The 11,090-nt window shown below is 43.1% G+C and overlaps 1 protein-coding gene across 1 annotated transcript; it reads left to right on the top strand.

The window, feature by feature from the left end:
- The first annotated feature begins 478 nt into the window (after nucleotides 1-478).
- On the top strand, nucleotides 479-3,854 carry LOC114513220 (cytochrome c oxidase assembly protein COX14). Its single transcript, XM_028532423.2, has 2 exons — nucleotides 479-813; nucleotides 3,444-3,854. Exon 2 carries the CDS (start codon nucleotides 3,452-3,454, stop codon nucleotides 3,623-3,625), a length of 174 nt encoding a protein of 57 aa, XP_028388224.1. The 5' UTR covers nucleotides 479-813; nucleotides 3,444-3,451; the 3' UTR covers nucleotides 3,626-3,854.
- Nucleotides 3,855-11,090: the final 7,236 nt, after the last annotated feature.

Genomic DNA, 11,090 nt, shown 5'->3' with positions numbered 1-11,090 from the left:
TCCCCAAAAGTGGCAACCCCTCCCATTCCTTTCCCCACGCTTCTTTGAGGCTTTATCACGCCGCCTGCGAGTGGATTGGTCACACACGGTACAGAAACATCCCTTGTGCCTACACCATGGCCAGACTCGCCGCCGTCTCGGCGGTTGAGACCTCGCGGCCGGGGTCGAGTTCTTCTTACCTGAGCTTGGCCGAAGCCGGGCCACCGGGAGGAGGGCATCTCCAAGCTCTAGGGGGCGCGCCGTCCACTTCCAGAGGGCGGACCCCGAGAGAATCTACCTAGTTACCCGAGTCGTTACTGCGCCGTAGACTGGGGATTGGCTGGCTGATTGAGTCGGCAAGAAAGGTCGTCTCTTCTATCGTGACTGAGTAGCCTAAAAGTTCCGCTTGAGTCACTTAAGACCGTCTCTCAATGGAGAATGACTACAACTCCCAGAATTCAACGGGCCTCCGGAAAGGAAGACCGGTCTGCGGATCTGTAGTATGGGTGATTGGGCCCAGAAGCCGGAAGTTCAAGGACGGCACGCCAAGGTAGTTGCGGCTCCGTTTCTCGCGTTTCAGTGGGTGGAGTTGTTCTGTGTCCGGCACGTGGTGCACTGTCTGGCATTGGAAGCCGAATCCTAGAGGCTTAACAGAGCGGGTGGGAGGGAGAAAGGGTGACTTCCCTCACCAATAGCGCCTCAGCGTCTAGGGTTGTTCCTGGACACGAGCCTCAAGCGCCGGTTCTTTGGTGCTGCGTCGGGTTGCGTAGACTGGGTTGGCGAGACGCTCCCTGCGGAGGCCTCGGTTGGACCGAAGGAAGCTACAGCATCCAGGTACGCCGTCTGTTGGGGCGAGCTGAGGAGCGCATGTTTGGGCTGGCCTTTGCTCACCGCATCTTCCCATGCCCCAGGCTTCAGGCTTGCGTGTCCTTGAAGTCACTGGTGTATCCTGCACCGCGGACCTAAGCCGCAATTAGCACGGCTTCTAGTCCAACAAACTCCTTGCATCTGTAGGTTTCTGTCAAATCTTTTGACAGCTACCGGGCGTCTTGGCCCTCCATGCTCTGGCCCTAGTAGCTGTGACTTTGGGGAGTGTCAGAGTTCATGGGCCTGCCTGGGGCCCTGGCTAAAGATTTGCGTATTACTTAATGCCTCATCCAGTTCAGTTCACTAAATTAACTTTTACCCGAGGTTTACCTGTCACCTAGTCACCTATTCTCATTTAGTGATCCCACCTAGTCTTCATGGCGCATAACTCTGCAATAGTGATTCCCAATATTCATTCTGGCCCAACACACCTAAAAGATACAGCACACCTCCATCAGTGGTAATGAATGGATGCACCAGTGATTTTCAACCAGGGAAAAGGATGTAGTAAAATGAAAACGCCAAAAACTTGGTGCCAAGTTTTTGGAATTTCCTACCTGCTTTCTTTCCCTAATTATTTTGCTCTTTTGAAAAAAAATATTTATTTTAGAAAGACGGGGAAGGAGAAAGGGAGAGAAACACGGTGGTTGCCTCTCACACCCCAGTTGGGACCCTGGCCTGTAACCCAGGAATGTGCCCTACTGGGAATTGAACCAGCAGTCTTTACCTCCGCAGGCTGGCACCCAGTCCTTCAAACTGGTGTTCCCTTGGCCACTCTCTCTGTTCTTATCCTCTGTTTTCGTGTCATTTTTTACATCCATCTGTATCTCTCCCAAGATCTGTCCGGATTTGCTTATCCATCTGTCTCATAGACATCATAACCTGATGTTATGTTGAGCATCTTACTTTTAAGATGTCCAAAACCCATCTCATGTTCTTCTTGACTGCCACTGCCACCACCATCCTGGTACACATACCTGTTCCTTCTTGTTTCTTATTTCTATTAACAATGTCCCAATCCACAAAGTGTCCTAACTTGGAGATATTTTCAGCTTTGCCCTAATCCATTCAGTTAATAAAAACTTGTTTGAACTTCTTTTCCACAGCCCCGCCTTAGCTCAGAGCCTGTGAAGAGTTTTTGTTACTTTGAAAATAGGAGAAATCTTAGGTTGGATTAGGCAAGAGAGGAAGTGAGGTTCTAAAAACCAAAATAATGTCTATTAATCAGTCTTCTGTTGCTCTTCTAGCCGAGCTGTACTATCCTGTTTCCTGGCTAGTGAATGCTGTCAGTCTTCTTTCCAAGAAGTGGGCCAGGTAGCCTCTGGCCAGGGTAATGGGGCATATGAGGGGAAAGAAGTGAGGGGGAGGTTGAAGGTCTGCAAGTCTCTTTGCTGGCAGCTTGTTGGCCACCGTAGTATCCTGCTCCATGTATGTATGTGCCTTTTCTTCACTGTCTCACAGCTTGGGGTCCTTTCAAAGCTCACATAATGTGAACATAACCCTTTCTCATCTTGAGCCCATGCCATTTGGTTTTCTTCCTCTGACCTTATTTAAAGTCATTTGGAATTATAATTCAGGGAAGCTACATCTCAACTCAGCTTGGCTCCACCGTCAAGGACTGGCTCCAAGGGAATGTTCACCCACAGGACTCACTTGGAGAAGCACTTTTGTGTCTCACCCCACTTCTGACCCCCTAAGCCAACTGGGGGCTTTTCTTCTTCCAAATTCTCAACCTTTAAGAAATGTATTCTCACTAATTTCAGTCTTTTAATTTCAGTTCCCTCAACAGAGAGGAGGAGTCTAAGAACACATTCATAGCCCCACACTGAGGAGTGTTTTGTTTAGGATGAGAGACTACCCTGCTAGACTTTCTCTTGTTTTCTAGTTCAGATATACAGGGAACAGTTAAATTAGAAGTAACTTATCTCACGCAAATATGAGTCAGAAATTTTCTGGGAACTCAGTAAGTTTCTTTTTAGCCCTTGGGATAGGTACTTGGGTAGGTGTTTGGAACTTAGAATTAATGCTGTAGAAGGTTAAGTACAATTTAAATAATATAAATGTACTATTGGCACTATTTCAGGTATATATTGGCTTAAACAGATGCTTGAGGGCTAACTACTGTGAATAAGATTGTTTTTATGGGAAAATAAATTGGATATTGCCTAGAAGATACCAATTTGATTCTCCTACAGAGAATAATTGACTGCTAATATTTAATCCCTGACTACCTCCATTAATTTCCTGCTAGCCAGAAAAACTGATACGTGCTTAATGTTCCAATGAACATTTCTGGGTGGTTCGTACCAGTCACTTCTTTCCTCAAACATGGAGGGCTGGGTGTTAGCTGTGATGTCATTCAGGTGCACCTGTGGTTCCAGCTGTGTGTCTGTATCTCATATGCAGATTTTATTTGCCCTTTTGAATCTTAGAGTTCCTAAATGTTGTCTTCCACTATAAGACTGTGCATACATGTAGGGGCCATTCAGAATAGACAGACTAAGCAGGATGCAGAAGTTATGGAATGGCTATAAACAGGGAAGTGGGCTGGGCATGTGAGGGTTATCCTGGTGTCTAAATCCAGTCTGTCTTTGTAGGGGACAACATGCCAACTGCCAAGCAACTAGCTGACATTGGCTACAAGACCTTCTCTACCTCCATGATGCTCCTCACTGTGTATGGGGGCTACCTCTGCAGTGCCCGAGCCTACCGCTTTTTCCAGCGGCGCATGTCCCAGCGCCAGGCCGCAGAAGAACAGAAGACCTCAGGAGACCTGTAGCACCCCGGGGACTGTTTCTTGACCACAGGGGCCTGAGGCCTGCTGGAAGGAGCTCACCTACCATCATATCTAAGTCAAGAGAACTAGGGCCTTAATGGTTTTCAAACCCTGCTGGGGATAAGTGCCCATGTTTTCTCTGGAACTGCCAGTTTGGCGACACCGTCATATCGTAACAAGAATTGGGGGGAGGGGGAGGAACATTTACAGGCATTAAATATTTTACCATGTCTGCCTGTGTCTTGGTGTATTTGTTTACTTAAATAGGGCATGGGCTGCAGAGGTGGGGCCTTAACTACCAGTTTTCTATTCACAGACTGGATTTCTATATCTTGAGTTCTCAGAACCTTTGAAGGGGGGGATATACAGTTTTAGAAGTAGTAATACCACCTTTCATGATCTCAAAGAAAAGACTCCCAGCAGCTGTATAAACCCCCTGAAAAGACTAAAGACTGGTCTTTAGTCTCTCTGGGTCAGTGACTATCCCTGGACCAATTACTGTGTCCAGGTGATAGGGTACTCTAGCCAGCATGGCCACACATGCATCTTTTTGTCAAGGAATGCAGAGGCCTCTGTTTAAAACCCTCTCAAAATTATACCAAGTGGAGGAGGCACAGTTGGTAAAAGGAGGGGTTGTTGGACAGCCTACAGTAATGCAGTTCATCTCCTTAAGCTTATAGGGTGTAGTATTAGCATAAGGTTAACTTCTCACTGTGCCAGTGTACAGAAATCTACCTGCAGGTCTTTAATTAGAGTTATGAAGAGGATGTGAAAGAAAACAGGATATTCGAGGTAGAATCCAACTATGAGAATTATTGTTGCCGCCATCCCGTTTTGAGTGAGGTAGCTAGTTCACGTCATTCTTGCTGATCACCCCAAATGTCCACCTCCTTGGACACCTGTCCGCTCTTGTGCTGTGTGCATACTGCTCTGACCTTTGTCCCCCTACTCTTAAACTTTTCACCTAAAAGCCCTCTTCCTAAAAATCCTAGCTTTCTGCTATCCTCAATCCTTTTACTCTCTTCCCCCTAAAATTAAAATCTTTTAAAAATATATGTGTAAGTGTACCTGCACAGTTCAAACCTGTTGTTCAAGGAGCACTGTATATTTGTATTAGTGAATCAATTTATTCCATTCCTCTAGTGAAAGATCAATGGGTCATTTCTACTTTTCCCCCTCTTATATATAGTAATGCAATGAGTATCCTAGTATGTTTCCTTGGGCCCACATGCTAGTTTCTCCAAAGGATTTAGCTTTACTAGTTACTGCTTTTCCAAAGTAGTTATGTCAATTTCACCCTCACCAGCAATATGTCCACACATCCTGTTGGTCTAAAGTGGTTTCTATTCACTTTAACTAATGTCATTGATTTCCAGTAAGGTTGAGCACATTTACATTGATTTATTATCTATTAGCATATTCATCCTCTAGGAACTGCCTATTTATACTCTGCTTCTCATACTCCCTTCTCCTTCTTTCTTGGTATTGGTTTGTCTTTGTTATTTCTTTAATTAGATATGTTCTAGTTACTAGTATTTGGTTATATGTGTTGAAGGTTTGACTGAGATATCTTTTGGAGCTCTTATTTGGTGGGGTGGTGGTAATGGTATAAGTATCCCATGTTGTCTGTATCATCCTGTGTATGTCTCTCCAAAGCAGCCCTATGGATAACCGATCTGAGACCAATTTTCATGCAAGTTCTTACCTGGGAATGGGGTGTGGGTTGAGGTGTTTCCCAGACCACACAGGAAGTGTACATTTAGGTGCTCAGATTCACATGAAATGTGGGCCCAGAATTTGAGAAAATTCTCAAGAGTCTCCTGACCCTACAAACCCAAGCATTCAAACTTCTTTCTTTCTCCTTTTGCCAACTGGGCGAATTTTTTAGTTTCCTCCCTTTCACTAAGGCTGTTGCTCTTTCAGGGTCCCACTCTTAACTGGGGGTCTCAGGTCCAGCTTCCTGCACTGGGCCAGTCTTGTCTCTTGTGGTCAGCATTAAAACCCAGGGCCTTAAGTTATATGCCCATTATCCCTTCAATATTGCATCAGCTGTGTGCCTTTTGCTCTAGCTTTCAATTTCTTTCTTTGTGGCTTTAACCTTTTCTTGGAATCTCAGCTATGCGTTTAAAAAAAGAATTTTATCCACCATTTCTAGATGTTTGCCTCAGGTTATTTTAGTATGCATTAAGGCAGAACTACCTGTCATATACTCTCACGTCTCTTCTAAACATACCTTTCCATTCCTGTTTTCCAGGTAAAACTCCATTCATTTTTACTGGCCCAGGGCCACTTTCAAGTTTTCTCCCACATTGCCAAGAATAATTTAGGACAGTTTTTATCACATTGTATTTTTTTCCCCCCTTACTGGGGTATGAGCTCTTTGAGGGTAGAAACCAGATCTTGTTCATCTCTGCATCCCCAGCTTCTGCCACAGTGCCTATCATAAAATAGGCCCTTAATGTTTTATTGAATTGAAAATATTTCCCCACATGGATGGATTTAAAGTCTGAAGAACTTGGTTTAAGATCAGCATATTATCACCCATTAACTAAACTCATTATTTTTAGGATTGTGATAATGTGAGAGTTCATGATACGTGATGAGCAACCTCAGTGTTGTGTTTTTTTTTATATTAAATGTGTTGGGTAACATTGCTTAATATTTTGTCTCAAGTATATCATTCTATAATAGATCATCCTTGTGCTGCACTGTGTTCACTACCCTGTTTGTTTTTTAAGTAACTCCTGAAACAGCTGCCTCATTGTGGCTGATTGAATTTTTCAAAGATGAATGCAACTGTGTCTCCCATTCCACATGCTCTTCTGCAATCAAGAAGTAGATTTTGTCTCACCACCCCCTTGAATTTAGGTGGTCCCTGTGATTACTTTGATTAATATAATACAGTGGAAGTGATGTGTGCCAATTCTAGATAAATCTTAAATGACTTACCAACTTCTGCTTCCTGCCTCTTGGAACACAACCACTTGTGCAAAGCCCAAGACACAGAAATCACGTACAGGAATCTTAGTTGACAGTCCTCACTGAATTCCTATGGAATGGCCAGCACTAACTTCTAGCCAGGCTAGTAAATCATGCTAGACATCCAGTCCAGCTGAGTCTTCAAATGACTGTATTCCTAGCTGTCATCTGACTGCAGCCACATGAAATACCTCTGGTTGAGCTCAGTCCACCAACCAAAGCATGAGAAATAATAAATTGTTCTTTGAAGTCACTATTTTAGGGTGATTAGTTACATAGTAATAGACAACCATAATACTAATTTTTGGAATGGGGATAATCCTACCTTTACAAAAGTGTCCTTAAGTTCACTTTTTCATGTATGTGAAACCATTTTTTAAGCAGTAAAGTACTTACACATAAATGAGTTATTTTTTTCAATAAAGTTAAAACTCATATTTAATAGAGGAGAGACCATACCCTGCTTCTCTTACAAATATTCCTAGTTCTCTGACAGGGATGATGTGAGTCTGCATTTAACCTGCTGTCCACTGATTTGTGTCCTTCCTGTCGGGCATGAAAACATCTCCAGCCATCTGTGAAACTAGTATATGCCCTAATAACACTATTATCTTCTAGGATTCAAACCCTCTAGCACCCCCTCTCTCACCTCCTATATGTATATGGTTCCTTCTCAGAATAAGACCTTGTTCCTGTAACTGACCCTAACCTCAATTTACTCATCCAAGGCCAACTTTAATCAGTCTATACCTTTGCTAAATGTTTCTTCAATATATATTCTTCCTCATTGTGAAGTCTTGGGAAGTGGTAGAGTATAGTGGTTAAGAATCGAGACACTGAGAAATAACACCTCAGGACTTCCGGCCAAGATGGAGGTGTAGGTAGACACACTGTGCTTCCTCACACAACCAAAATAAGGACAACAAAAATTAGAAACAAAAAAACAACCAGTACTGACAGAAAATTGAACTGTATGGAAGTCCAACAACCAAGGAGTTAAAATAGATACATTCATCCAGACAAGTAGGAGGGTGCCAGGCAGAGAGGGGTCATGGCAAAAAAAAGCGGCGGCTGGAGGACCCCAGGCGCGGGGCGGCAGCGGGCAAACCCAGTGAGGCTGCAGATTGTGCATGGAGGGGTGTGGTGCACAAGGTGGTTGGCAGACTGGGTGGTCCCACATTCTCGCACAGATAAACCAGGCGAAACTGGGGAGTGAGACAGACCGTACAACCCAGGGTTCCTGTGCCAGGCAATAAAGCCTCAAAACACTGACTGAAAACACCTGTAGGGGTGGAGGTGCCAGGAGAGACTCCCAGCCTAATGGGAGAGTTCGTTGGAGAGACCCACAGGGGCCTAGAACATACACAAGCAAACCTACCTGGGAATCAGCACCAGAAGGGACCAGTTTGCTTGGGGGAAGCAGTGGAAGGGATTGAAATCCAGCAGAGAGCAGAGCAAGCGCCACTGTTCCCTCTCGGACCTCTTCCCCACAAACAGTGTCACAATGCAGGCCTGGGTGCCCTGCCCTGGTGAACACCTAAGGCTCCGCCCCTCACTACTAACAGGTACATCAAGACAGGAAAAAAAAAAGGCCCAAATAAAAGAACAGATCAAACTCCAGGAATAACATAACTAAGTGACAAAGAGATAGTCAACCTATCAGATGCACAGTTCAAAGCACTGGTGATCAGGGTGCTCACAGAATTGGTTGATTTTGGTCGCAAATGAGATGAAAAAAACTGAAGGCTATGCTAACTGAAATGAAGGAAAATGCACAGGGAACCAATAGTGATGGGAAGAAAACTGGGACTCATATCAATGGAGTGGAGCAGAAGGAAGAAAGAAACAACCAAACAGAAAAGAATGAAGAAACAAGAATTCAAAAAAATGAGGAGAGGCTTAGGAACCTCCAGGACATCTTTAAACGTTCCAACATCTGAATTGTAGGGGGGTAACAGAAGAGGAAGACCAACAAGTGGAAGTTATTTGAACAAACAATAAAGGAGAACTTCCCCATTCTGGCAAAGGAAATAGACTTCCAGGTAGTCCAGGAAGCTCAGAGTCCCAAAGAAGTTGGACCCAAGGAGGAACACAACAAGGCACATCATAATTACATTACCCAAGATTAAAATGAAGGTCAGAATCCTAGAAGCAGCAAGAGATAAGGAGACAGTAACCTACAAAGGAGTTCCCATCAGGCTGTCAGCTGATTTCTCGAGAGACCTTGCAGGCAAGAAGGGGCTGGAAAGAAGCATTCCAAGTCATGAAAGGCAAGGACCTACATTCAAGATTGCTCTATCCAACCAAGCTTTCATTTAGAATGGAAGGGCAGATAAAGTGCTTCTCAGATAAAGTCAAGTTAAAGGAATTCATTATCACTAAGCCCTTATTATATGAAATATTAAAGGGACTTATCTAAGAAAAAGAAGATAAAAAACACGTATAGTAAAATGACAGCAAACTCACAATTATTAACAACCACACCTAAAGCAAAAGCAAACTAAGCAAACAACTAGAACAGGAACAGAACCACAGAAATGGAGATCATATGGAGGGTTAGCAACAGGGGAGTGGGAGGAGAGAGAGGGGGAAAAGGTACAGACAATAAGTAGCATAGATGGTAGGTAGAAAATAGGGGGAGGACAAGAAGAGTATGGGAAATGTAGAAGCTAAGGAACTTATGACCCATGGACATGAACTAAAGGGGGAGAATGTGGGTGGGAGAGGGTATGCAGGGTGGAGGGGAGAGAAGGGGGAAAATGTGACAACTGTAATAGCATAATCAATAAAATATATTACAAAAAAAAAAAGAATGGAGACACTGGACTGTGGGCAGGTAACTTAGTTGGTTAGAGCATTGTCCCAATTCACCAGGGTTGTAGGTTCAGTCTCCAGTCAGGGCACATATAAGAAACAACCAATGAATACATAAATAAATGGAACAACAAATTGATGTTTTTCTCTCTCTAAAAATCTATTAAGCCCTGACTAGTGTGGTTCAGTGGATCCAGTAGCCAGCCTGCAAACCAAAATGCCACCAGTTCAATTCCCAGTGAGGGCACATGCTTGGGTTGTGGGCCAGGTCCCCAGTTGGGGGTGTGCAAGAGGCAACCACACACTGATGATTCTCTCCCTATCTTTCTCCTCCCTTCCTTTCTCTCTAGAAATAAATAAAATCTTTTAAAAAATTATTTAAAAACAAGAAAGAATAGAGCCATGGCTGACATGGCTCAGTGAATAGAGTGCCAGCCTGTGAACCAAAGAGTTGCTGGTTCAATTCCCAGTCAGGGCACATGCCTGGGTTGTGGGCCGGGTCCCTGGTAGGAGGAACGTGAGAGGCAGCCACGCATTGATGTTTCTCTCCCTTATTTTCTCCCCCTTTTCCCCTCTCTCTAAAAACAAATAAAATCTTGTATTAAAAAAATATAGACACACAGCTTTGACTCTACTAGCTGTTTGACCTTAGGTAAGTTAACCTCTTTTTGCTTAATTTTTATCAAATATAGCATGCTTTATACAGTGCCTGGCATATAACACAAAGTTATGTGTTAGCTATTATTATACCACTTGTTTGTATGTTTTGTTAGATTAACTGGGCCAACTAACCCAGAATGAATTTACAAAGCTATTGTTTAAGTTTCAGAAGGCAAAATACATATCTTGTCTGACTTTCAAAAGCATTTCATTCGGATTTTATAATTACTATTTAACAATATGGCAAGTTGAGGAACTAAGTGTATAAGACTAACAGTATAAGACCTTAGTCTTTTAGTCTTACTGACCAGCTTTGACTAAATATGTAAGATTTTTCAGAACTTAATTTTCCCATGCCTCAGAGTAAGTCTTTTAAAAATCCAGCCACTCAGTAACGTTAGTAGGGTCAATATCCTGATATTGCCAGTGAACATCTAGTGAGTACCTGATTCTTAGAACAATACCTATTTCTTTTAATCTGCATCCATTTCCCTGACAATGAGGTGTCTTAATGTATATAGAGCACCTGGAAATATTTTGATAATAAGAATATTCACCAAATAAAAAATATCCTGAGACATGCATACTACTACTATTGGTAATTTTGCCAATACCTCAACTAGAGAAAAGTCTGGATTAGGAAGACTTTCTCTGTGGGCTAAAAGAGAAAACAGGACTAAAAGAGAAAACATTTGCTGAGACTCATTTATCCTAATCTTAAAATGTTAACTGGCAGCATCTGTATTCACTAAAATGGGAAACACAGGTGTCTAACTAAAGGTGTCTTAGCTCTTCAACCAAAATCTTTGTTGGTTTGGTGATATACATGCTTTTATTTGCTCAGCATTTTTTCTTGTGACCACTACATGTTTACTTTTTCTTAAAACATAAAGTCCTAAAATGTAGGCTGGCACTCTCTTCCCAGCATGCACAGAAAGGAAAAATTGGGTGTCCAATGGCTTCTAGCATCAGACCTGAAAAAAATTCTTAATTAACTTATGGATTCAGGGAACTG

Source organism: Phyllostomus discolor, chromosome 2 (assembly GCF_004126475.2).
Source record: "Phyllostomus discolor isolate MPI-MPIP mPhyDis1 chromosome 2, mPhyDis1.pri.v3, whole genome shotgun sequence".
In the NCBI taxonomy this organism is placed as follows: Eukaryota; Metazoa; Chordata; class Mammalia; order Chiroptera; family Phyllostomidae; genus Phyllostomus; species Phyllostomus discolor.
This window is presented reverse-complemented; position numbering and strand designations above follow the sequence as displayed.

What these genes read in the sequence shown, in the direction of transcription:
- LOC114513220 (XM_028532423.2), top strand. Translation starts at nt 3,452, where the DNA reads ATGCCAACTGCCAAGCAACTAGCTGACATTGGCTACAAGACCTTCTCT.